We start from the raw sequence: 25,867 nt of genomic DNA on the forward strand, positions 1-25,867 counted from the left end.
TTGATTGGCAATCTTCATATATCGTGTCCATTTTTTTCCATTTCCAAATGGGAGGTTTTATTTAATTCATCCTGTTTCCTCCCTAATATTAGACACTGGGTGTTTGGGATGTGGTCAAATGTACCACTTACCTATAGATGTGAAACCATGGGGAACTGCATCAAGACCTGCCCAAGATGACTGTCAATCATTGAAGGATCTTGGGCTTAATGTTGGGTGCACTTAGGATATGTGAATTTGGACTGTCTATATAGAAGGCATGAGCACATTTTCATTATATTAGTTGAAGACCTTTTGTAAGTTGGGTGGTCTATCAAGTTCATATGTTGTTTTTGTTCATCCAACATACATTCCCAATTGTTCTGGGAACAATTTGGCTTCCTTTCGAGGGACCAGCTCTCTCACTCTCTCTCATACACAGTCTCTCTCTCTTTCAACCCACAACTTCTAAGCAGAGATGTCCCATTCCCTGGTTCAAAAAGTAGGTGCATAAACTCTAACCTGACCCCTTAGAATGTCGTATCCCCCGGCTTCAGGAATGGCCATGTGATCTAAGGAGGTATAATCATGTGCCCAAAACTAGGCCAATAAATCAGCCATTAGAATGATGCTGGCACTACTGAGAACAGTGCATTCTCTTTTATTTTTCCCCAACTTTACTGAGATGTAATTGACACATAACATTGTATAATTTTAAGGGGTACAATGTGATGATTTGATACATGTATATATTGCAAATTGTTTACCGCCGTAGGTTAGTTAGCACATCCTTCACCTCACATAATTACCATTTTGTTTTTGTTGTTATGGTGAGAACATTAAAGCTCTACTTTCTTAACAACTTTGAAGTATACAAGTATTATTAACTATAGTCATCGTGCTCTACATTAGATCCTCAGAATGTATTTATCTTAGAACTGACAGTTTGTACTTTTTGATCAACCTCTCCCCATTTCCCTCACCCCTTAGCCCTTGGCAAGCACCATTCTGCTTTCTATTTCCGTACGTTCAATGTTTTTAGATTTTACATATAACTGAGATGATACAGCATTTATCTTTCTGTGTCTTATTTCACTTAGCATAGCGCCATCAAGCCTCATCCATATTGTTGCAAATGGCACATTTTCCTTCTTTCTCATAGCTGATTAATATTCCATTACACACACACACACACACCATCTTCTTTATCCATGCATCCACACACAGGTTTTTTTTTCAGGTCCTAGATAGTATGAATAATATATTAATACCATATGATGCAATAATTCCCCTAGTGGGGAAATGAAAGCACTAGTTTTAAAGATATATGCACCCCTATGTTTATTGCAACATTATTTATGATAGCCAAGATATTGAAGCAACCTAAGTGTCCATCGATAGATAAATGGGTGAAGAAGTGATTATATATATATATCACTTACACACACAAATACACACACACACAGACACAAGGGAATATTACGCAGCCATAAAAATGGATGAGATCTTGCCATCCATTTGTGACAACATGAATGGATCTAGAGGGTATTATGCTAAGTGAAATAAGTCAGACTGAGAAAGGCAAATACCATACAATTTCACTCATATGTGGAGTCTAAAAACCAAACAAATGAATAAACAAACCCAAAGTAGAATCAGATACAGAGAACAAACTGATGGTTGCCAGAGAGAAGGGGGTGGGGGGTTGAGCGAAATGAGTGAAGGGGCATGGGAGATACAGGCCTCCAGTTATGGAATGAATAGATCACGGGAATGAAAGGCCCAGCATAGGGAATACAGTCAGTGATATTGTAATGTGTTGTATGAGCACAGCCCAATGGATAGAGAAACTGAATCACCACGTTGTACACCCGAAACTAAGGTAACATTGTGTGTCAACTGTACTCAAATTTTAAAAAACCCCCAATGGGGTATCACCTCACACTGGTTAGAATGACAATGACCAAAAAACCCAAGAGATAACAAATGCTGGCCAGGATGTGGAGAAAAGGGAACCTTGTGCCCTGCTGGTGGAGAGGTCAACGTGAGCACCAGCATACAGCTGTGCCTGAAGCCAACCCATCCATGGATCTTTCAACTACTTGACCTGATACTATTATGTCCTCTTAAACCATCTTTATTTTGAATTCTGTTATAACCAGAAGAACTCTGACAAAGAGACACCCGCATCCTTATAATGTACCACTCTTCCCATTTTACTTCTGCTAAGGATCACTTACTGATAGTAACTTGTGGGTTTTTTTCTCAGTGCTCTAGGTATTTTGTTCCTCTCATATGTATTCTGCCTTGTCTGATCTGCTTTTGAGTCACACATGAGAAGCCAACTCCCATCCTGTTTGTCAATGCTGTTTATTTTTTTTAAGCATTGCCATATTGAAGGAATTATTCCGGATAGTCCCACAGGGGGAAGGAATAGAGGTGAAGGCTTGGGGATGGAAAAGACAGAAAAGGCAAATGATAAAGAGGTTTGGAAAACTCTCTGGCAGACCTGGAGGCCCAAACAGAAGGAAGGGCATTCCATCAGGGGGCTGTTGCTATTTTATTGTGTGCCCTGTACCCTCTCAGTGCTCTGAGGGAGATGACAGAGCCTCAGAAGGAAATGACTGGGAGGTACAACTAGGGAGGCTGATCCCTCGGACCTGTGGCTCCTGGTCTTGCAAGTGGGATTCCCTTGTTCATGCTTAGCATTGAAGTGGTGGTGTCACCTGCTTTTTTTTTTTTTAATGTGGAAAAAGACACATAACATAAAATTCACCATCATAAGAGGAATGGGTAAAGAAAAAAATGGAATATTTTTCAGTCACAGAAAAGAAGGAAATCCTGCCATTTGCCACAACATGGATGGACCCTGAGGGCATTTTGGTGAGTGAAACGAAGACACTGTATAATACCACTCCTGTATAGAATCATAATACATCAAGCTCACAGAAACGGAGTAAAATGTTGGTTGCTAGGGGCTGGGGGCAGGGGAGTGGGGAGATGTTGGTCAAAGAGTACAAACTTTCAGTTACAGGATGAATGAGTTCTGGAGAGATAACGTACAGCACGATGACTATAGTTAGCAATACTATATTGTATCCTTGACAGTTGATATGATAGTTGTGCTTTAATGTTCTCATGATAACAACATGGCAATTATGTAAGGAGAAGGACACATTAACTAACCTTATTGTGGTAAACATTTAGCAATATATATGTGCGTCAAATCATCAAACTGTACACCTTAAACTTACACGTTATATGTCAATTATGCTTCAATAAAGCTGGAAAAATTTGGCCATCTTAATCACATTTAATTGTACATTTCGGTGGCATGAAGTATGTTCACGTTGTGAAACCATCACCGCCATCCATCCCCAGAACTCTTTTCATCTTTCAAAACCAAAACTCTGTTCCCATTAAACACTAACTGCCCATTCCCTCTGTTCCCAGCCCCCAGCCCCTGGAAGCCACCATCTACTTTTTTTTTAAGATTTATTTATCTATGTGTGTGTGTGTGTGTGTGTGTGTGAGAGAGAGAGAGAGACAGAGAGAGAGAGAGACAGAGAGAGAGAGAGACAGAGAGAGACAGAATGAGTGGGAGGGGCAGAGGGAGAGAGAATCTCAAGCAGACTCTGCACTGAGCATGGAGCCCAACATGGGGCTCGATCTCATGACCCTGAGACCCCTACCAGAGCTGAAACCAAGAGCTGGACGCTTAACCAACTGTGCCAGCCAGGTGCTCCCACCATCTACTGTGTCTATGAATATGACAACTCTAGGTATCTCATATTTGTAGAATCATACAGTATTTGTCCTTTTGTGAATGACTTATTTCACTTAGCATAATGTCCTCAAAGTTCATCCATGTCATCGCAGGTGTCAGACTTTCCTTCCTTTTTAAGGTTGAATGATATTACATTGTATGGATAGACCACATTTTGTCTACCCATTTATCCATCGATGGACACTGGGTTGCTTCCACCTTTTGGCCGTTGTCATGCTATGAACATGGGTGTAAAAATATCTGTTTGAGTCCCTGCTTTCAATTGAGTCATCTGCTTTTAAAGAGACATTCAAGGTGCCTGGGTGGCTCAGTCAGTTAAGCGTCAACCTTAGGCTCAGGTGATGATCCCAGAGTCCTGATCAGTGGGGAGTCTGCTTCTCTGCCCCTACCCTGGCTCGTGCACACGCGCACACACTCTCTCTTAAATAAATAAATAAATAAATAAATAAATAAATAAATAAATAAATAAATAAAATCTTTAAAAAACTAAAGAAATATACAAGTTCAGGTAATGAGCATAGAGACTAGTATGAACCTAAGACCAAAATACCTCTCTGAATGTTTATGAATGTGTTAAACCCTCAAGGTCCTTGAATGAGCATCTGGTGAGAGGCAGAGGGAAAGGCTTTCAATTCTCTACCAGTCCATCAGGTGGGGACTCAGAGAAAATTTAATTAATTAATTAATTAATTAATTAATTAATTATTAAAGATTTTATTTATTTGACAGAGAGAGACACAGCGAGAGAGGAAACACAAGCAGGGGGAGTGGGAGAGGGAGAAGCAGGCTTCCCGCTGAGCAGGGAGCCCGATGCGGGGCTCGATCCCATGACTCATGACCTGAGCCGAAGGCAGACGCCTAACGACTGAGCCACTCAGACGCCCCGAGAAAATTAAATTTAAATTGGAGAAATAATATACCCATTTTGTGGAGTATCTTCCTAGCTGCTGCATTGATTTGACTAAATTACTATTATTTGCCACAAAATGAGACTTAATTTTAAGATATTTCCTCCTCTCTTGGTTTTTAAGTTCCTTTATAACAGAATCTAAGTCTGAATAATTTCTTTTTATTCTCTACAGAAGTATTCAAAAAAGGTTAATTGTATGAAACACCATTAAGAGATCTGTGACAAATCTCAAGTCTAAAGCTGCCAGAGAGGACGACAGGGCATTTCTATGTTCATTCAACACATGATACTACATTTTAAAAAATATGCTTATATATATATAATAAAATTTACCATCTTAACCATTTTAACAATTCAGTGAAGTATAGTCATAATGTTGTGCAATTTTCACCGCTATCCAGCTTCAGACCTTTTTTACCATCCCAAATGGAAACTCTCTAGCCATTAAACAATAACTCCCAATTCCCCCAAGCCCCTGGCAACCTCTATTGCATTTTCTGTCTCTACGTATTTGCCAGTTCTAACACCTAATATAAGTGGAATCATACAGTATGTGCCCTTTTGTGTCTGGCTTATTTCACTTAGCATAATGTTCTCAGGGTTCATCCATGTTGTAGCATGTGTCAGAATTTCAATCCTATTAAAAGCTGAACATATTGCATTATACACACACATCCCCACCCACCCACCACATTTTATGTTTTATATACTATATAATTTTACAAATTATATATATACCACATTTTATTTATCCATGCATCTGTTGATGGATACTTGGATTGCTTGCACATTTTGGCTACTGTAAATAATGCTGCTATGAACATTGGTGTACAAGTATCTGTTCAAGTTCCTGCTTTCAATTCTTTGGGGTATATTCCCAGGTGTGGAATTGGTGATTCATTGGATTCTATGTTTAACTTTCTGAGGAACTGGCAAACTGTTTTCCATAAGGGCGATGCCATTTTACATGCCTACCAACAATGCACAAGGGTTCTAATTTCTCCATATCCTCATCAACACTAGATGCTTTCCATTTTTAAATGATACCTATCTTAATGAGTGTGAAGTGGTATCCCATTGTAGTTTTGATTTGCATTTCCCTAATGATTATTTATGTTGAGCATCTTTTTGTGTGTTTATTGGCCATCTGTATATCTTCTTTGGAGAAATATCTGTTCAAGGCAATCCTTTGTCTATTTTTGAATCCAGTCATTTATTTGTTGTTGTTGTTGTTGTTGTTGAGTTATATAATACTTTTTCATCACTGTGTTAGGTGCTGGAAATATAGAAACTTGCAGGCTAGTGGGAGAAGTGGACAATATTCTAATGCAGTGTGGTAAATCCAGTGACAGTTATATCCTGAAGGTATTATGAGAGTTTCAAAGAGGGGCACACTAATGCAGGTGGGAAGCAGACAGGGAAGTTTTCCTGAGGGTTATGGTGCTTTGAGACTATCCTGGTCTCAAAGGATGCTAGGCAGGTAAAAAGGCGGAGGGTGGACATTCCAGGCAGAAAGGAAACCATGAGCAATGGCTTGCAGGCATGAAACAGCAGGGCGTGTTCTGGAAACTACAAGCTTCTACCTGCCGTTGAAGAAGCAAGTCCAAGGCAGGCAGTGGCAAGAGATGAGGCTGGAGAGGCAGATGGGGACTGGATTATGCCAGATGTTAGAGGCTATTGTAAGCTGTGTTTAGGCTTTATCCTGACACCTATGGGGAGTGATTGAAAGATTTTAAGCTAGAGGAGTTACATCGTCACACTTGTGCTTTAGATCAGAGCTTCCCAATCTTTTTTCTTATTCCATCTAAGTATACATAGCATGAGAACTTTTGTATGGCATTCTGAGGTAGGTAGACCTGCAGCTGCTGGAGATGACAGGCCCACACTTTTGCTGCCCCCGACCCAACACAGCTGGCCCGAGAGCTGAGATTGGGAAGTGGTTATAGAGAGATCATTGTGACAGTTGTGTGAAGAATGCATTGGTGGAAGACGGCACTGGAGGCAGGGTGTCAAGTTCAACTAACCAGGTATAGTGGGGAGGGAGAAAAATACCTCAGTGATAGAATTGAGAGGACTTGATAGATAGGATGTGGGGGCAGGGAGCCCAAGGTAAGATTCCCAGGGTTCTTCCTTGGACAACTGTGTTGTCTCCCTCAAACATGAGGGAGATTAGGCATTCAGGGTTGGGTGTAAAGATTTACTTTGAGATGAGTGGCTGGAGATGCCAACTGATGGTCATCATGTCCTTGTTGGCTCTATTCGCTACGGAGATGTGACCCGTATAGACCTGGGAGCTAGTTCAGTGTGGAAATTCTTATAGCTTTGAAAGGAACCATGGGAGTGATTGTGCCAGAGATCCACCTCCTTTGAAATGTTTCCCAGCCCACAGCCTTAAAGAAGCAACCTTCCATATGTACCGTGTGACTCCAACCTTTTGGACACAACTGAAAGTTACCGGGATGAATATCTGACTCACCAATCAAATTTTCTCTCATGAGAATCAGGCACTGGGACCCAGTGACTGAGTCAACTGTGGGGAACCAAGTGTGAAGGTCAAGCAGATCAATCATTCTCAGACTGTGTCCCCAGATTATCAGAATCATTTGGGAACTTGTTTGAAATGCAAATTCTCATACCTCATCCCATAGCTACCGAATCAGAGCCTCTTGAGTGGGTCTCAGCAACCTATGTTTTACAAGCCTTCCAGGTGCTTCTGGTGCAGGCTATCACTGATAAGGACTCTCAGGACAAGAATACCATTCTGCAAGTAGCTGTGATCAATCACCTGAGTGTGATAAGTAGGCAGAGAAAGCTGGGAGACTGGAGGGGTGTGGGGAGAGAACGAGAAAGAGAGAGAGAATGGAAGAGAAGAGAGAGACAGGCACAGATGTATACAGAGAGACAGAGAGACGAAACAAGCTACCTGATAAATGTCCAGTTCTGTGAGGCCCAGTTCTTCTTGCGATCAGAATTTGAGAAATTTCCCTGTATCATTACATAAATCCCTTTTATTTGAATGAGGTTTTCTTTCTTTCTTTCTTTTTTTTAACAATATAAGTGCTCTGATTCCCTAGTTGACTATTTCTCCAAAAATCGATTATGCATTTACTTCGTGGCTACTGCTCAAGGCATCATAAAGGATACCAAGATCAACAAGACCTGGTTCTTGACCTTGAGAAGCCCAGTTTAATGGAGGAGGCATATAGACAATGTCAGAACAGTAGGGAAGGTGGCTACTGAGCTTTGCGATTACTTGCTAAGCACTGAGTAGACATTAGCTGCATCTCAGTGGTATCTGGTAAGGCCAGAGAAGACCTCAAGGAAGACTTGAGAGTTGATCCATACCTTGAATAATGAGTTTTTGAAGAAGAGGAGGAAGAAGACAGAAGGTGTTTCAAGTGGAGAGAAAGTTAGCACAAAGGTATGGGAAACTGTGGTATGTGTCTGGGAAACGTGAGTGGTGTGAGGGCAAATACAAATTAAAAAGAAGAGGCTTAATTTTCCTTGTCGGAAATAAGGGAAGAGACTTCTCCCTCACCCCTCCCTTTTCTGACAAAATTTCTTCCTCTGTCCTTGTCAAGTGTACGTAAATCTTAGTAATGGCTAAACAAGTCTTTCCTAGCCTCACAGTCCCTCCACCTTTCCTCAGGGACCTGAGAGCCCCCTCTTTGAAATGCAAACATCAAGGGCTATGGAGCCAGGGGCGCCTGGGTGGCTCAGTCGGTTAAGCGACTGCCTTCGGCTCAGGTCATGATCCTGGAGTCCCGGGATCGAGTCCCGCGTCGGGCTACCTGCTCGGCGGGGAGTCTGCTTCTCCCTCTGACCCTCCTCCCTCTCATGCTGTCTCTCTCTCATTCTGTCTCTCAAATAAATAAAATCTTTAAAAAAAAAAAAAGATTCTCTCTCTTCCCCTTTCCCTTTGCCCCTCTCCCCCTAAAATAAATAAAATCTTAAAAATAAATAAGTCATTGGGCGCCTGGGTGGCTCAGTTGGTTAGGCGACTGCCTTTGGCTCAGGTCATGATCCTAGAGTCCCGGGATCGAGTCCCACATCGGGCTCCCTGCTCGGTGGGGAGTCTGCTTCTCCCTCTGACCCTCTCCCCTCTCATGTGTTCTCTCTCTCATTCTCGCTCTCTCGAATAAATAAATAAATAAAATCTTAAAAAAAAAAAAAAAAAGGGCTATGGAGCCAGATCTCTGTTCCTTAGGAGCGTCACATCCTGACTTCCCTGGGCGCCTTGCTCCACTTTGCAAAACTATCTCTTGGAGGTAAAGATATGAAAAGTTTGTTTCTCCTATGGATAAAGTCAACACAGGTGGTCTCCCCAGTTACAGGATAAAGTTAGGATGAACTATGAACGACAAAAGGTGCTGTCAAATCTTCTTACTTGAGGACCAGTTGTTTATCTTGTAAACATGTATGTAATGGGTTCCATCCACTTGGCCATACAAGGGGGTGGTTCCTTTCTGCCTTTGCAATTTCTTAGTGGACTGCCGATGGCGTGCATCCCTTTTGGTTTAACGTTCATTCAATAACAAAAGTGTTTTCTCTCACTACTACCTTTGTGGAGAGGATTTTGGGGTTGGAAGGTCTTGTTCTTAATTATATTTCCCCAACAGTGGATTGGTTTCTCTGGAGTTGTACAGGTTACAGAAGGCAGGGGGAGAGAGGACGCTTGAGGGCAAGCCTAAGGCCTGAGAACGGAAGATTGCTGTGTTTGAGTGTAGGATTTATCCCATAAGGCAATGAAGAGATCTGGAGATTTATAGTCAGGGAAGAGAAATAATGAATTTTCCCATCGTAGAAAAATGACCCCGGTAGTAATGTGGAGGGAGAAGGGTTAGGTGGCATAGCACTAACTGTGGGCTAGATAATAATCTTAAAATACTATTTAAAGGTTTTCTTAGTCTGTTATCACTCAAAGGTTATTCTTGGATTGACCTTTCCCTAAGCCCTGTAACAGTATCTGGACCTGCGTATGTCTATTTTTACCACAGGGGCATCTCTCCAGGCTGTGGAGAGTAGAGGACAAAAGTCGTGGTTGTGACTGCCTGTCTGCCCCTCCTGAGCCATTTTTCCTGAATGGTTCAAGTGCCCCTCTGGCCCCACAATCTCATCCCAAAGACTCTGGAGGTCCCAAGCATCTTCAGGATCTACAAGATCTCTGACAGTGTCTTTCAGGAGAACAGAGTTGCTTATTACAGTGGTCTCTACCGTTGGCTGGTGCTCAGTTTATGGTGAACACTCGCTTGAGATTCAGTGAGGCACAAAAGCCTCATTTATTAGCAGCCCCTGCCTGGGGCCCCAAATTGTGAGCAACGAATACCTGGATTCATGTGAGTTTAGCTTTTCCTACTACAACAACCCATCAACGGATTTCTTTAACGTGGGACTCTGGAAATAGAAATTGACAAGAACCAAAACACGTTGAATGAGCTACACATGTTTATTAAATAGTTAACAAAGGCACATCAATAACCACTCACTACACACATATATATATAATTAACACAGACATGTTTCTCTCTTAATTGCCAATTTCCCCAAGAAAGAATTGTTCAACTCTTCAGTTGACGAAGGCTAAAGGCAAAGTCTTGATCCCGATCCTATTCTTCCCCACCCTCCCCTCAAGACCGACATTGACCCTCAGTGAGTTGACCATCACTTTCTGTAGCCATAGCATCTCTAGAAGCATGCTGACTGCAGAGACTCCTCAGATTCCTTCGGCACTCTCTCCGGTCCTGTTGGCAACAACCAGGCTGTCTGCTTTAACCAGTGTTGGTCGCCATTGCTTGTTGCTGTGGGCACACTGTTACCCTGTGATTTTTCACCCATCCCCCTCTTTGCACCTGTAACATAACATGCAATGCACTGAATCATTCATGGGGGGGGGGAACCTCCCTCATTCTCATTGGGAAAACATGCGATTTTTCTTGCATCTGTTCCGCTTTGCCCCAGGTGCTCTGCCTGACTGCACTGCACGCCATTTCCACGCACAACACAAAAATGCCCGCTACGCTGACCAGAACTTTCTTCTTATTCTGACTTCCACTTTGTAATGCTGTGCTTTTGCTTTAGGCATCTGTTTGTAAGGACAGGAATCAGACCTGCTGTTCCTCTCACAAACCTCACCCTTCCATCCGGGTGGCTGTCCTCTCGGCTCTTATTTTATTCCCCACGTACCCACTGTCCTCCTGCTCAAGGGACAAGCGTAAGTCTGGGCACTGAAAAGAAAATCTGGGAGGGCTCAGTTAAACGAGCGCGGCCAGTACAAGAAAGAGTAAAGAAAAACATCTAAGTATGTGTGTCCGTCTGTTGAATATCAGCACGTGTGGGCATTAGACTCCTCAAGAAATGTGATCACGCCTCAGGCCTATCCTGTGTCATGCTCTTTACCACAGATACTGACCATGTGAGTGGATTCTGGCCTGTGGAGTTTTGGAATGTTTACCATCTAGTCAGTAGTTTAGGTTCATTATTATATCAGAACTTTCCTGACAATAACAAAATTACAAGAGCCTTCCTTGAGGGCCTTCTTGAGGTGGTGAATGACCACACCACTTGTCCCTAGGAATGTGATCACTGCCTAAATGATGTTTGTTCCACTAAAACAACACGTATCTCTCATCTAGGCATGTGGCCTTCTGGTATTTGGCCACCGGAGAGTCATGCCTTTTTACCTTTTATCGATTTATTGTTTAAGTAAACGCTACGCCCCACGTGGGACTTGAACTCGGGACCCCGAGATCGAGCGTCGCGTAGCTCCACCGGCTGAGCCCTCCAGGTCCCTTGAGTCATGCCTTTTTAAATACAAACACTCCCAGGGGGCAGCCCATAAACACTGCCAGTCTAACACCGTGGTGTGATTGGTCTCTTAGATCTCAGCTAGGAGCTGCTCTCCATAGCCTGAGATGCCCAACGGGGAAGTTCTGAAGGAGAAAAATTCCAGATTTGTCTGGGTAAGCGGGCCTGATAAGTTGCCACCGTGGAACTTCTAGAGAACCAGAGGCTATCGTGGGGGCTGACAAAAGGAGGCTCTTAGAAGGCTGCTGAACAGAGGCTGAAAAGTGCCAAGGTAAACAGTGTACATCCAGTTTTGCCTGTGGGTCAACCTCCCTCTGGCTCAACAGAAACTCCATTTTGATGGGGGTTGGGAATGCCTGCCCTAAATTCTTACCTATCACACAGCAGTTTCAAAGAAGACATAAACTGAATTTTGAAGAGGCCAAGACCTTTTGTAAATGTCTATATACTGAACTGGTCTTCATGCTGGGATTATCACAGACTCACAGAAACATGGACAACACACCCGAGGGCCCAAAGTCGGCTTATCGAGAAATGCCACAGTGAGAACCACACTCGGAAGGAGTAAAGTGAGGCACGGGTGACAAGGGAGCGCTTAGCTCTGCAGGATTCAGCCGACACTGGACCCCCTCCTTGGCCCTCGGCACAGTTCTAGACGCGTGAAGAATACTCGAATCTGTCACAGCCTCTTCACCTCCATTTTCTATCAGCCTGCCTACCAAACGGTGGCCAATGTGAAGTTCCCAACTAGGGCTTTTTAAGTATTTAGAAATCTGACAATAAAGTATTACCGAGTTACATTTTGCTTTCTTAAAGAACAAAAATTATCTTTTTATTCCAGTGCCATTTGTTGGAGAAAAGCAATTTTAAGTGAGAGAAAACGTGATGGAAAAATTCATGCATCTCATTGTTATGAAACTGTTGATGCCCATCTTGAAAAAAAGCAACAGAATGAACAACACTGGTTTCATATGTTCCACTGAAGATGCAAGATAGAAACGAGTAACTGGAAAATACGAACTTCTAATAACGTATCTTAGGAAATGCCTCAGAATTTCTGAAGCATGATAGAAGCCAGTAAGCATTATCTCAAAATGTTTAGTTTTTTTTTTTTACTAAAATACAAATGTGCCTTTCTTGTGTTAGTAACTTCAATATCAGAGAAATAATACATCTAATACAATGAGTGTATTATCTATATAATTCATAATACTGCAGGTATATTTGGAAATAAATTTCTTCTATATATGAAATAGAACTTGGGACCAAATCATAAATTTAAATTTTATATTAGAATTACTAAATATTAGGATTAATATACTAGAACAGGAATAGCTTTTAAGTAAACTCCTAATGTGTGAATATGGATTCATAAAAAAAGACAGAACCATGAAATTTATGCATTTTATTAAAAGAACCAAAAAATAAACAACACAGAAGTAGCATACAAAAATGACTTACATAATGCACACTTCTAAACATAAACAAGCAGTACAGCACTATAACTTGGGGGGGAAAATGGAAAAAAAAAATCAAAGCATCTACCCTATTGATAGCAGTTGAGGGAATGAACTATGGCATTTTGGAGGCAAAATATGAGTTTTCATCTGTGAAATATCATGGTCATTATTTAAATCTATAATTGTTGCACATGGCTAATAATTTTCTTATCTACAGGTATTTTTAAATTGACATTCTTTTGTCCCAAATTTGTGCTTCATTTTCTACATTATACTGGATTGTTGTTATATAAACGCACAGTTAGCCCTTAAAAAAAAAAAAGTGCATTTAGGAACATCTTTTCTTAAAATTTAAACGATTGTAATTTGGGGGTATGATAACAAATGGTTCATTTGCTAACAACGAAAGCAGCAACAACAATAATAAAAGGAAAGTTATTTCGAAAAGGGCAACCCCAGAGCCCAGCAATAGGGCGGTCGCATCATTCTCTCAACTGCTAGACACAGAAGACATGGCCACAGAGTCATTTGGCTTCGGTCATGAACAGATAGCATCTGCATACAGGAATAAAGCTTTGCAACCATGCACTTCTATGACAGATAAATCTTTAGGTTGTGTGTTTTGGGAGAAAAGAGCATGGCCTAAAGTGGGGTTACTTCTATTTAGGTCTTGTTACAGAGGTACTTTTAAAAAAAAATTCCTATGATGTAGAAGGTGACTAGTGAGAATTTTTGCAATACCTTCAAATAGTTGGGACTTAGAGTGATAGATTTTTTTTCCCCTTTTTGGTCTACTATTATTGAGGATGGGTTCTATTTAAAGATAAAATTTCTCTGGAATCATCCTGCTTTGGAGTATTAATGGGTGGTTCTTTCCCAGGCAAGGCCAAGTGGAGGGGCTAGAAACTGTATGAACTAGTCAAACTAAGCCCTTTCCTGGGTTTCATGGCAGAGGTCCCTTTGGGGCCTCAAGTCTTCACATTTTGTTATGCTTCTTTCTCTAATCTGACTCACTGAAACACAGCTGCTGTGTTTCAGCTCCAAAGAGCGTGACCCAATGGCGGTCAGCATGGGCAACATGCCATCTATTAATTATCTTTTGTGATGCTTCTAGGTTCCTTCTTACTATTTTATAGATGATTCTTCTTCACTTAAAATTGTATATTTCTCTTGACCTTATGAAAATATATTCTTGTTGCTTATAGCTTCACCGGGAAATGTCAACACAAGAACGCAGGGTAAGTTAGGAAAACAGGTTGGTGATGAGGTGGAAGTTGGAGTCCCTAACTAGAGAATGCATGAATGCTTACATTTTGTACCAGTGGAAACGCTGGTCAGATGGTCAGGCTGTCAGTTGTAGAGCTGACTCTAAGTGATTAAGGGCTGAAGGGGTGGGGCGGGGGGAAAGAGAGAAATTTCTAACCAGCTGGCCCTGAGCTATTGGACAACTGTAAGGCTTGGATTGCTTTCTGGCTTTGGCTTGTTTTCCTCCCTCTGTAAGGGAGAACCAGCAAGATGGGTAGCAATACTAATACCAGCCCCCCGATCCCAGGATGGGTTCCTTCTCCAAGGCAGGGGCGACACACCCCAGGATGTGAAGGACCCAAAATACCCATGGTGATCTATCCTCACACCTTTCTAACCCCATTGCCTGGAGGCAACAAAAAGTTAGATGGGGGAATGGGAGGTAGGGGATCGGGGAGCTAAAATGGACCGAGATGGTCTGATTGCAGCTCCTACCTATGTGAGATTTGGGCTGGTTCTCTTCTGTTTAGTTAAACCAGTGGGAGGCTGTATGGCACCGTGAAGCACTTCCTAATCTGGTAAAGGCAAGTCAGAGAACAGCTTCCACTGAACAGGTATAAGGTAAGATTAAAGCCATTTATAAAGTTGTGCGAGGGGCATTTTTTTTTTTTTTCTTTCTTTGGAGCGAACGAAATGCCTGTGCTGGCCGTACTTAGCTATAAAATGAAGTCTTTCGATGGTTGCCAATTGGGTTTTGGGATCTGGATTTTAAAGGAGAAGTAGTGGTGAACGTTAACACTTTGTCACTTAAGTGGATATTAACTGATGGAACGGATACCTCTCCATCAGTAATTTTCTGGGAAAGATGAAATCTAAGTTGATCAAAATGGATCTACCCATCTTGCAACCTACAGGGTACTTCACTGCTTGCAACCATTGAAAAAGAAAAACCTTTGCCAGAAACCTGTCTTGTGTGTGTGTGTGTGTGTGTGTGTGTGTGTGTTTACAATGGAGATTAATCTAAAAAGCCAATAATCCTTGCTACTGTAAAAGATGAAAGGACTTTCTCACTCTTGGTCAGTGCTGTTAGCTGAAGGTGACCTGTTACCTGTTACCAGTCTTTTCTTTTGGTGAACTGTAGCAAACCAGAAAGCCTCCCCAACAGCAAAGCAACATCGTGCTTTAATTAAGTCTTCTAGCAAAACCCCCCTCCTTCTCAAGGCCTTAGAAATAACTCTATCTTACTAACTTTTTCACTATTATCACAGATTTCTTATATTTAAAAAACAAAAGTTCCAAGCATAGCATTCATGGACTATGTACATAAGTGCAAAAAAGGTGTGTCTCACACAGTCGCACCCTAACTGAGACCATCAGTTAACTGCAGCATATGTCTCTCAAACACTGTTAAGGGGTCATTCCACAGTATCTTTATGCATGGTTTTACAAATACTAATTCATTCCAAAATACGGGTCCATCATTCTTTAATCCTCATCTGGATGTGTTGGGCTGGGTATATAAATCAAGAAAAGAGAATTTCTGTACTGACAGCTATGCCTCCTGCATAGCGTAATTTGGAATAAGTAATGTTATGAAAAAAAGGTCAGATAATAGATGAGAAATGCAATAATCGTGTTTTGAAGTCGAAATACTGTGGAATAACCCTCTCCACACAACAAATTCTACAAGCTAAAGAGCCTGACTCTAGAATCCATGTGTTGTAAACTTTTTGATCAAAAAGTCATATAAGGACACAAATTCAGCTTTCGCATGGCAATTTGGGATTAAAGAAAAATTCAGCCAGATCTGTTCTCTGAGTTTTGAGCCGCACCTTCTACATGCTCATACTGTCAAAAACCATGTATAGTTAACGAGTAAAATTATCACACAAAAGAAAACACGTGTCTAAAGGTAGCCATGTTGTAGTTTTGTTGCTAAAGCAACAACTAAATATAATTAGTTAAAAATTATTATTTGTATATAAAGTTAAGTTTGTTCTTAAACTGTGAACTGTAAAGAATATTTATGGACTATAATCTATATCTTGTCATGCTTCGGTGTCAGTTTAGAACCTATCTAGGTGGGTTGAGTACATGTAGTAAAATCTTAATCTTTTCTCTAACTCTCCTGCAAAGTTAAATTCGTTAGTGACTTAGAGATATAAAAATGTAGTATAATAAAAACCTTAAAAACTAAACAGAAAAATGAAAACCTGGCACCAATGAGGGACTTGGTGCTCAGAAACTATGTCTGCAATTATTATCTACAGTTTGATGACGCTACCAACTAAGTTTGCAAAAAAAGTTGTGATACTCTTTTAGATACTATTCATTCTGGTGCCTTCGACGGGCACTGGTAAAATGAACAATGAGGCCACTATCTTCCTACATCTATTCAACACAACTGGGAGGGCCTATTTCCCTACTTCTATTTCAGTGTGTGTAGAAATGGAGAAGAGACAAAAAGAAAGAGGATTCCAGTTTCTAATCATTCTGTGCATTACAGCCTACCCTACAGACTAAAATAAATCGGAACCTTAGTGAACACAGCCCCGCGGTGCAGGACAACACTTAACGGCAAGATCAAAGTGCTTTCGCATGTTCAAAAACAGATGGCAAAGGTTGATGGAGGAGGGAGAAGATGACTTTTCACATGACAATGAACTACAAATTAAGACTCTAGTCAAGTGAGATGAAGTGCAACAGCTGGTTAGAGAATCATGCTCCAATTGCAAAAGTAAATACTGTATTTAAATAGCAATTTTATGAATCCATTTGGTTTTAATTTCATCTTAATCCCTCTTTAAAATATACTTCTGTTCACATAGTGCCTTAAAAAAATTTTTTTTGATACTACTAAAACCCTCTTAACAGATAACTTTTAGATTATTTTCTCTGTATACCTGACCTGTTTTATCCAAGTTTCAGTACTCTTGCCTATTTTTGCAAAAGGCTGAGAGAAATGGACAAAAACAATAATTTTGGATAAATAAGAATAGAAGCCCTTGTAAAATACAAAGCTTATAAAAAGTCAACTAAGAATCACAAGTGGTTAGAATTTTATATATACAATTCATCCAGTAAATTATTGTTTAGAGTCACTGATTAGTTTTGTGACTTGGCTTTTTAACTGGAAATTTATAGCCTAATGACTCTCCTTTCTTCGTTTCTTTTCTTGAATAAAGAGAATCAGCATAAGTCATTGCACAACTAGTTTAAAGAGTGCTATCTTACAGTTGCATTTTTGTCAACGTTCTTTTGCATCTGATCAAAACTTGAGTGCTTTGAATTGTCTTTCTTCTAAATTCACTTAGAAAGTAACTTTTAAAATGCCAGCCATATCAAATATTGTGGCACCCACACTGCAACTACCCTGAATATCCTTCACTGAACCTCCTACTGAAAAATAAGTCATCATGGATGTCTTCCAGTGCTCTCAGCATCATAAAAACCACCGTACACTAGGCTGCTTGTCTATGTAAATCTTCGTCAGAAGTGTAAAAGGTTAAATGAGACAGTATACGTTGTATCAAAATGTCAAACTACACAAAAGAGTTGATTTCGCACTGAAGACATCTCTAGCCCCTTTAAGGAAGACCCCAGACTAGCTCAGGTGCATCCTTCCTGGGTTTGTGTGATTAGCTCTGCCGGCACGGGTTCTACACACAAGTTATTTCACAAAGGTGTACTCTACTTTCTTCTCTAACAACGTTAAGATTTTGGGAAACAGAAATTAAGTGGCTCATGGAGTCAACAGGCAAAAGTCTGGCCGTGTCTTGTTCTCTAACTCCAGGCAATACTGTTAATAGATGACAGGGTCTTGATGCAAGCAAGACCCTTTAGAAATTACTGATGATCGTGATTTGGGATTGATCATAAAGAACAATAGGATATCAACTCCCGCACAGTTAATTTTGCTCTTTTGTATTCTGAGCGGAATGGATCTGCTTTGGGAGGGAGTCGCGAATGGGCCGAAGCATAAACGGTGAGAAACAGAGGAACAACCGAAAGTCACGAGATTTTTCTGGGTCTGACTGCCACCGATTAGGTAGGTAGCCGTGGGCAGGTCACGTGCCCCGGGCCCCAGTTTCATCCCTTGTGAGAAAGTTGTGCAAACTCCATTGTTCTATGATTCAAATGCTGCTAACCAGCTTAAGGTATCCTAAATCCCATTTTCTCTTTGCTTGTCATTTTCCTGAAGGAGAACAAACCTGCTATAACATTAAGTTTGCTGATTGTATGCCTTCTAGTGAAAGAATATATATTTAGTAGAAAATATTAAACCTAGGTTGATGTGAAGTGTCTTATGGTTCCAGCACTGTATAGCAATAGTAACTTTAATAACTGAGTACAGTGGAGGAGGTATGTCACCTACCATACGAACTACTGTTTTACTTGGTTATACAATTATTTCACGAGGACTAGTAACGTGAATTCAGCTCAGCTCCATGGAGCATAGCTGGTCTGCCTCATCTAAAGGGTGCTGAGAACCTATTACAGTTTTCAAATACATATAAAAACAAACAAATCTAAACGAGGAAACAAAAAAAGGCTTGGTTATGATATGACTCTGTTGTTAACAAAGTCTGGGAAAGGCAACTTGACACAGATGTTGGCTCCTTCACTGAAGCATTCAACGGAACTGGAAATTCGGGTGAACTGAAGCTAAAGACAACTGTGGACAGCCTTCCTAGCAGTTTTAAGCAAATCAAAGACGCACTTGAAATGTCTTCCTACCCTCCTCCTCACCCCCCACGGTTTCTCCAAACCTATACTCATGCTCCAGCTGTGATCAATGGAGAAGGCTATCCATTTGGGGAGGAAAGGCCTCACTCAGAACCACTTTTCTTTCACCCTGACTTTTGCAAGATTGCCTCACACACTATCCTCTAAAACGGAAAAACTATCTCCACGCCCTCACCTCCCTGTTTAATTTATAACCTACAATTAGCATACTTTTAAGCCTCCAAGTACTAATCTTCAGCTGGAGTTGACAAATGGCTCAGCTTTAGATGCTCAGCCTAGGAGATAGGATCCTTGAACCACAAGAAATGTAATGGGCTCTTCACATAAATGCTGAGAAATTTACCTTTAAAGGTAAATTGTAATTTTGCAAGCTTTTTGAGCAGTGAGATTAGGAGTTCATATGTTCAGAAGTTCCCTGTTTTTTGCAGGTAATTATTTCTCTCTCCCCTCAAAAAAACCTAGTCATGTGATTGTATTATGCAAGGTCAGATCCACAGGTACAAATTATACACATGCATGTTTATAATGAATGTCAGCCCCAAGAAACCTACAGAAATGTTCTAAAGAGAGAGAAAGCATGTTAACATTAATCTGTTATGTTTTTCAAACACAGATATTTCTGTTTCCCATTAGTAATATTCTAGTTGAAATCAAACACCACTCATCTAGAGGAAAACACTATAGTATGTCAAAATCTAACACAACACACCACACCACAATACAATAGTGAGGAAAATGGTACTGGATACATTTGTTACATTCTAAATCAACCCAATAGACTATATTGTGTAAACAAAACAGTAAGGTAACACTTTGAAACAGACGAACATTTACCCACCAAGAATGCACAGTAAGCCAACAGTCCACTGTGGAGATTCACTTAGCATAATGGTTATTGGAAAATCACAAAGAATAATGTAACAAACTACAAAACTTTATGGTCGTGTTCTACCTACTAATTCAAATAAGATAAATGTTAGTTATTCATTTTCTATGTGTGTTTTGTTTTAACATCTCCACTGACTGTTTAATGCTTTATTGGTTTTGTTTGAATCTGTTGGTTGGTATATGCGTTTGGTTTAATATATCGACCGCATCACACTTATTGTAGCATTGGTAGAAGAGGACCTATGAGAATATATACGGAAAGGCCATATGGAGGTTCTCACGGAGAGATCTTGATACTCTGTAACTCTGTTGTTCAGAATTTCAACTGAAATGGAAAAAAAAGAGAGAGAGAGAGAAAGAGTGAGAAATATTAAGGGGTTATTGAAGCAGGAGTCGGGATACTTGGTTCTTGTGCCAGTTCTGTATGCGAACTGCCAATATATTCCCCACTGAGTTTCATATCCTACACCTGTGAAAATGGGGCTGTTGGAAAGGGTCACAGAGAGTCATACGGCATGACAGTTCATGGCCTCACTGAGTGCTAGTGCACAGAACTGCCCTAAGGTGACAGAGATGCGCTCAGTCATTTAAGGTTTCATCCACACAATGCCTGAATGTGTGGCTGAACAGCCACCCATCTCTCCACTTCCTTCAACATATATTGGGAAAACATATTCGATACCCACCATTTTGAAATACGCAAATATGAAACATACTTTAAACTTTTTTTATTTGAATTGTTTAGAGCCATGCAGAAATAGCCAAGGTGTGAAATCTAGGTATATAGCATTTTACAAAATTACTCTCTTGAACTTTGGAGAAATTTTCGACATCTGTCACACACTGAAGTGATTATGGTGTGTTAAATACGTCTAAATTTTCTAATGGAGTCTAGCAAAAAGGAATCACGATTCTCAAACATGTGCTGTTGGAAAGCTCGTCATTATATTTGACAACTTTTGTTTACTTTATTGTAAAGCAGCCCATGAGAATCAGGCAGGTATTTGCAAAACCTATATTCTCACGTTTGATGCTAATCCCAAGTTGCCACCATCCCAAAGGATTCGCCTGAAAACAATTACAATTTACAGCTACTTCCGTTATTCCACATACTCAAAGGTGCCTTTGTAAAACATTCCTTATGATCGAAGGGACTTGTTTGTCTAATGGTCTAATGTGCAGTCAAGCCACAGGCTCGGTCCAGGACAGAGTTCGCGTTCTGGGCCAGGTTCTGGGGAACTAGTTCACCAAGAGAACAGAACCATCACCTCCGTCAATTAAATGAAACACTCCAGTCGTGAGAACCTCAAACTTTCAATGACTAATATATGCAATTCAGAATTCGTACACTTCTTGTTTAATAAGTCCCTACCAGTAATTAATTAAGATACCCTGTAATCTTAAGTGGCTTGAAAAGTCACATTTTCCAAGTGAAGGACTCCTCAAATTAAGTGTGAGCTATGCCTGGCTCTGGATGGGGCAAATGGGAGATCAAAGGGGTGGGGGGTGGGGTAACGGGAATCCAACAACAACAATTTTTTTTTTTTTAAAAAGCCACGATTTGAATGAAAATAATGATTATATTACTAAATTATATCACTCAAAATTCAAAACAGCTGGAACAATTCTGATAGATTTACATGGAAGCAACACAAAATGGCAGAGTGTAAAAAGCACGATCTTGTACGATATCACGGGAGAAGTATATTGCTGACTGCCTTTAAGATATTCATTGTAGTCAGACTGTGACAAAATTACTTTGCTTTACTTCAACAACAGAAAAACAAAGCTAGAAAAGTGTTAAAGAATTAATATTCAAAAGTGATCTGTGCCTTGGGCTGACAACTCACACTCCTAACAGGAAAACATTTCAGAATTTGCAAGCTCATTGGGAAAACACAGTACTGGCTGTCATTTTTTCATAGAAAAAATTGCATATTTGCTCTCCACATTTCAATTTGGAAAATTTGGAATGCTTAACTCAAGCTCTACGTTATAAGCAATGCCTAGTAATGAAAATATTTACCAAAGCCTTTAGCAAATGCAATTGTGTAAATATAAAAGATATCATCTATAAATATTATTCATATTAATACTTAAAGAAACTTACTGTTCTACTGGTAACTTCTACATCTGTGAAACAAACATGCTGCTATTCAGTTCATCTACTGATAATGGGGGTATCTATAGTAGTAAAAAAGATTTTAGATTAAAATAGTTTCTTGAGAGAATCCCATTTATTTTGTTCACTGTTTGGACATGGCAATTAAAAAGCAAATCAATTTCACAGAAAAAATGAGACATATTAACCATATCCACTAATGGTTAATTTTGCAAAGCACAGATTAGAATGTGGCTTATTCCCCCAGTGGATTAATGCTCTACGTGCTGTGTGGTTATCACTTGTAATTGAAGCAGCTGTGGGACGTGCAGGCTGGAAGCATGGTTACCACCTCAGTAAGGCAAAACAGCCCTCACGTTACACGATGATTGTTCTATGTATCTCATGACAATTTCGAGACTCTCCCCCAATTTAAAATCTGTCTTGGACTCCACCTGCAAATACCTAACGCAAATGAAAATCACAACAACACAGGCACATCTAAGGTCCGTGTGAGATCTCTGATGTCATCACTGAGTGTCACCGAGTGTCGGAGTGTCAGTGTGACAGTGCTGACGTCATCACGGGCTAATGATAAGGATATCTGTGCCCTGGAAAGAAGTGTGCTGTTTGGCTTTCTTTCCAGCAGATCTGAAGGTAAAAGGTGACGATAGTACCAAGGGCAAGTTCAAAGGCAATAACTGAAACAATGGTAGGAAAATAAAATAGATTCTTCTCTTGACCAATGAGGAAGTATTTAAGGAGTACTTAGTATATGTGTTTGAGGATTGGTGTGACAGCAGCAATCGTGAAGATAGCATAGGAAGAGTGACCTCCGGGAACTGATTGAAACTGAGAAAACTGCTGATTCACCTCAGGATGGGTGGCAGATACACCCATCCAGAAGATACCCAAGAACAAAAATTCTAAGTGTGACGACTGCTTAAGAAACACCCAGGAGTACGGCTCAGTGTCTCTCGCCAATCCCAAAGGCATATACTGTGCCTTAGCAACACACGGTAGTTCTCTACGTCTGAACAGGTAAAATAAACGGCCAAACCTGATTGCCTGTAGCTGTTGCAGCGAAGGGGACGCTGGTGGCAGGTGTTGGTGCTGCAGACACAGTGGTGGGAGCTGCGCCGTGCATCATGGGCACTTTCAGTAGGCAACCACGGAAGCAACACACGGGAGGGTGGAGAATTTACGCAACCATGACAGAAAACGATGGGACGGGGCGGGTAGGTAGCACAGCAAGAAGCCATGGGACATCATCGTAATGGACACACCGGGGTGCAACATGCAATCACAGCGCAAAGCAACACAGCGTGGAAGGGGGAAAAAATTTAAAAAGAGAAAAGGGGAAAGCCCATTATAGTTACCATTAAGGAACACGGCATCACTCTCAACAGCTAGTTGTTTAGCAGAATCCCATTACATAGCTGACTTAAAAGGCCGAATTTTCGGAAGGGGCTACGATGAGCGCATAGAACAAAAGCTGATTTTACCAAGGCTACCTATTGGAATGCCTCGTCAAGCAGGTGACTGGGATGCACAGTTGAAATGTGAGTGGGGAAATGTGAATTGGTGCTTGGGTTCGCTAACTGAGAGACCTGAGTATCATCACTAGCTTGGCACGTGCATAGAGACAGTTACAGGTATACTTACCTGATCTACATGTGGAAAAAAAAAAAAAAAAGGCAATTCGATTGGTGGGTACGTGGTGGGGGAGAAGATATGAAGAACACAGTGGATTGTGCATGCAGGTTTTTAAGTACACCTCTGGCAAATCCCTTGGAAATCTACGCTGTCTGTCAAACAAACACATGGGGGGCTTCCTAGTAAACACCCGACAAAATCTTGTCTTCATCGCAATTATTGAAACGACGACTGTAGGGTTAGCAGCTGTCACGTCTCTCTCAGGATGTTCTCTTTTTGCCTTGTCTAGTTTCTCATTTTAAAAGCTTTTGGGATGCTTTTCTCATTTCTAGCTCATTTTGGAAAGCAAACTAAGGAATTAATGTGTGAATGGTACGGCGTGAATGGCGAGCATGCATATATAATAATTTATGTCTACATCCACTGAGTTCAGATTTTCTGAATGTCTACAGAGAAAGTAAATGGCCTGGAGAGAGGAAAATCAATATATACAATGTCACAGAAATCACAAATGTACCCCAAGTGGTGATTAACAGAAGTCCTGTAGTTACCCCTTAAGCGTATCTCCAGTAACCTGTTACCTATAGACATCCCTTAGTGTATCACTTGTCGATTCTAAGAACACTCTTGCTTGCCCTTTCGGAGCACAGTGCCACTGAGGCATGCAGTTCGCATTCCTACACATTTCACCAACTTGCAGAAGTCTGTTCTAATCATACGCGTGTGATGCTCCTGTTAGTATCAGTGGACATGTTTTACTTCCTACAGGGGACAGCCGATCCCTCCATAACGGAGGCCCCACCTCCGAGGCCAGGGGTCACCCCCTGCTATGTTCGTGAGTGCTACTACTGTGTGTCATTTTGACCTTTTGTTTTATTTCAGTAAACCTGTTTGTCCCTTTTGGGTTCTGCATCTACTCTGGTCAACCAATAGGACGGAGGTCAGGCTATGGCAAACTCTCAAAAAGGATGAAAAGCACTGGATTGATAGGACATGGTGGGGTGGGGGGTGTGCGGTGGGACAATTCCTCCCTGTATCAAATGGAGCTGTTTTCCCCTGGTCTGTGCCCATGGACTGGAGGAACTGAGAACTCCTACAATGGAAACAAGTCAACTTTCTTGTCTTCTTCAATGTTAGTGACGTAAAAATGGTCTTGAGGTGGCTACCAGATTGTATTGGTGACTGATTAAAGGATCGGCGGGTAAGTGATTGTTAAGAATCACATATCCCCAAAGAGTCATTCTGAAAGGATTCTGTTGTGCCTGGTTCCCATGCTCCTGGCATTTCCTCCCAGGACACTACAGAATTCATCCCAGAACACTACAGAAGGCTCTAGCTTTGCCTAACTCATTCCTTGTCAACATAGAATGATTTAGATCTTGTGGATAACTTTGGTGGGGGAAGGGGGGCAAGAACTGTTTTGTTATACTTTATGAATTACACGTTAGAAAGCAACAGGTGTAAAGCTAAGAAGAAAACTGCCCATTCTGGCTGGCTAAGGAAATGTTTCAAAATAGTTCAGCTGCAATTTTTAGGATGAAAGGAGAGAAATGGCAGGGTCAGTATTTGGCCCCAGGGGCGATCACCTAGGACTCAAGAGCATAGCACTGTTGTCTTTCCACAATGACAGAGATGTGAAACAGACAGCACCCTATTAAATCTTCACTCTTCAGAAAATGTCCAAAGAGTGCTACAAATATCAGTTTTAAGATACAAAAGTGCAGAATTCTCTTATTTTCTTCCTACTGGGGATGAAGTACCCTAAGCTGCTTACGCTTAGCGATGCAACTCGTTTTCTAGGATATCTGTACATATAAATTATTCTAATCACGGTATAGCTGCATTATAATCGTAGGAGAGGGAAAGGTCTGGTAGCCACAGTGGTGAAACTGCAGTGAGAAGTTAAGTACCTTCTTGCAACTTTTGTCATCAATATGCTCAGCCTTCCACAGAGCAAAGGCAGGCCACCATACCACTTCCAAGCTTCTTTACCTTGCCTGCTTTCTCTCTTCTTTGTGCCCTGACGCTTTCCAAATGCCCCTTCCTCCCAAGCTGGTGGCCCATGAACCACATCACTCATCTCCTTCACAGTCATGACAGAAAAACACTTATTTTCGGATTAGAAAAAGTTGAGAGTGTTTGTACAAAACCTACCAACACTTGAAGTGGGTGCCATGCACAGTATTGGCCCTGCACACCATGCAGAAAAGCGTGAAAAGTAAATGAGAGAGATTTCATTATTAAATCTTTACGGAGAGAAATCATTTTTAACTAGAAAGATATTCTTTGCA

General features: G+C 40.9%; 1 protein-coding gene across 3 annotated transcripts in view; it reads right to left on the bottom strand.

Annotated features, from left to right (window-relative positions):
- Positions 1-12,872: 12,872 nt before the first annotated feature.
- MBNL3 (muscleblind like splicing regulator 3) overlaps positions 12,873-25,867 on the bottom strand; it is a 109,736-nt gene continuing 96,741 nt past the window's right edge. The window contains exons 7-9 of one of the 3 annotated variants that reach the window (XM_064574584.1): positions 22,981-23,075; positions 21,930-22,003; positions 20,009-20,144 (exon numbers count right to left, since the gene is read on the bottom strand). In XM_064574584.1, the coding sequence (XP_064430654.1) occupies positions 21,947-22,003; positions 22,981-23,075 (152 nt within the window). In that variant the 3' untranslated portion in view covers positions 20,009-20,144; positions 21,930-21,946. Of the gene's footprint in view, positions 20,145-21,929; positions 22,004-22,980; positions 23,076-25,867 lie in introns of all 3 variants that reach the window. The other 2 variants (XM_064574586.1, XM_064574585.1) reach the window with 2 other exon arrangements.

Source organism: Mirounga angustirostris, unplaced genomic scaffold (genome assembly GCF_029215605.1).
Source record: "Mirounga angustirostris isolate CCGP_5_RB_7025 unplaced genomic scaffold, mMirAng1.0.hap1 SCAF_11, whole genome shotgun sequence".
Classification (NCBI taxonomy): domain Eukaryota; kingdom Metazoa; phylum Chordata; class Mammalia; order Carnivora; family Phocidae; genus Mirounga; species Mirounga angustirostris.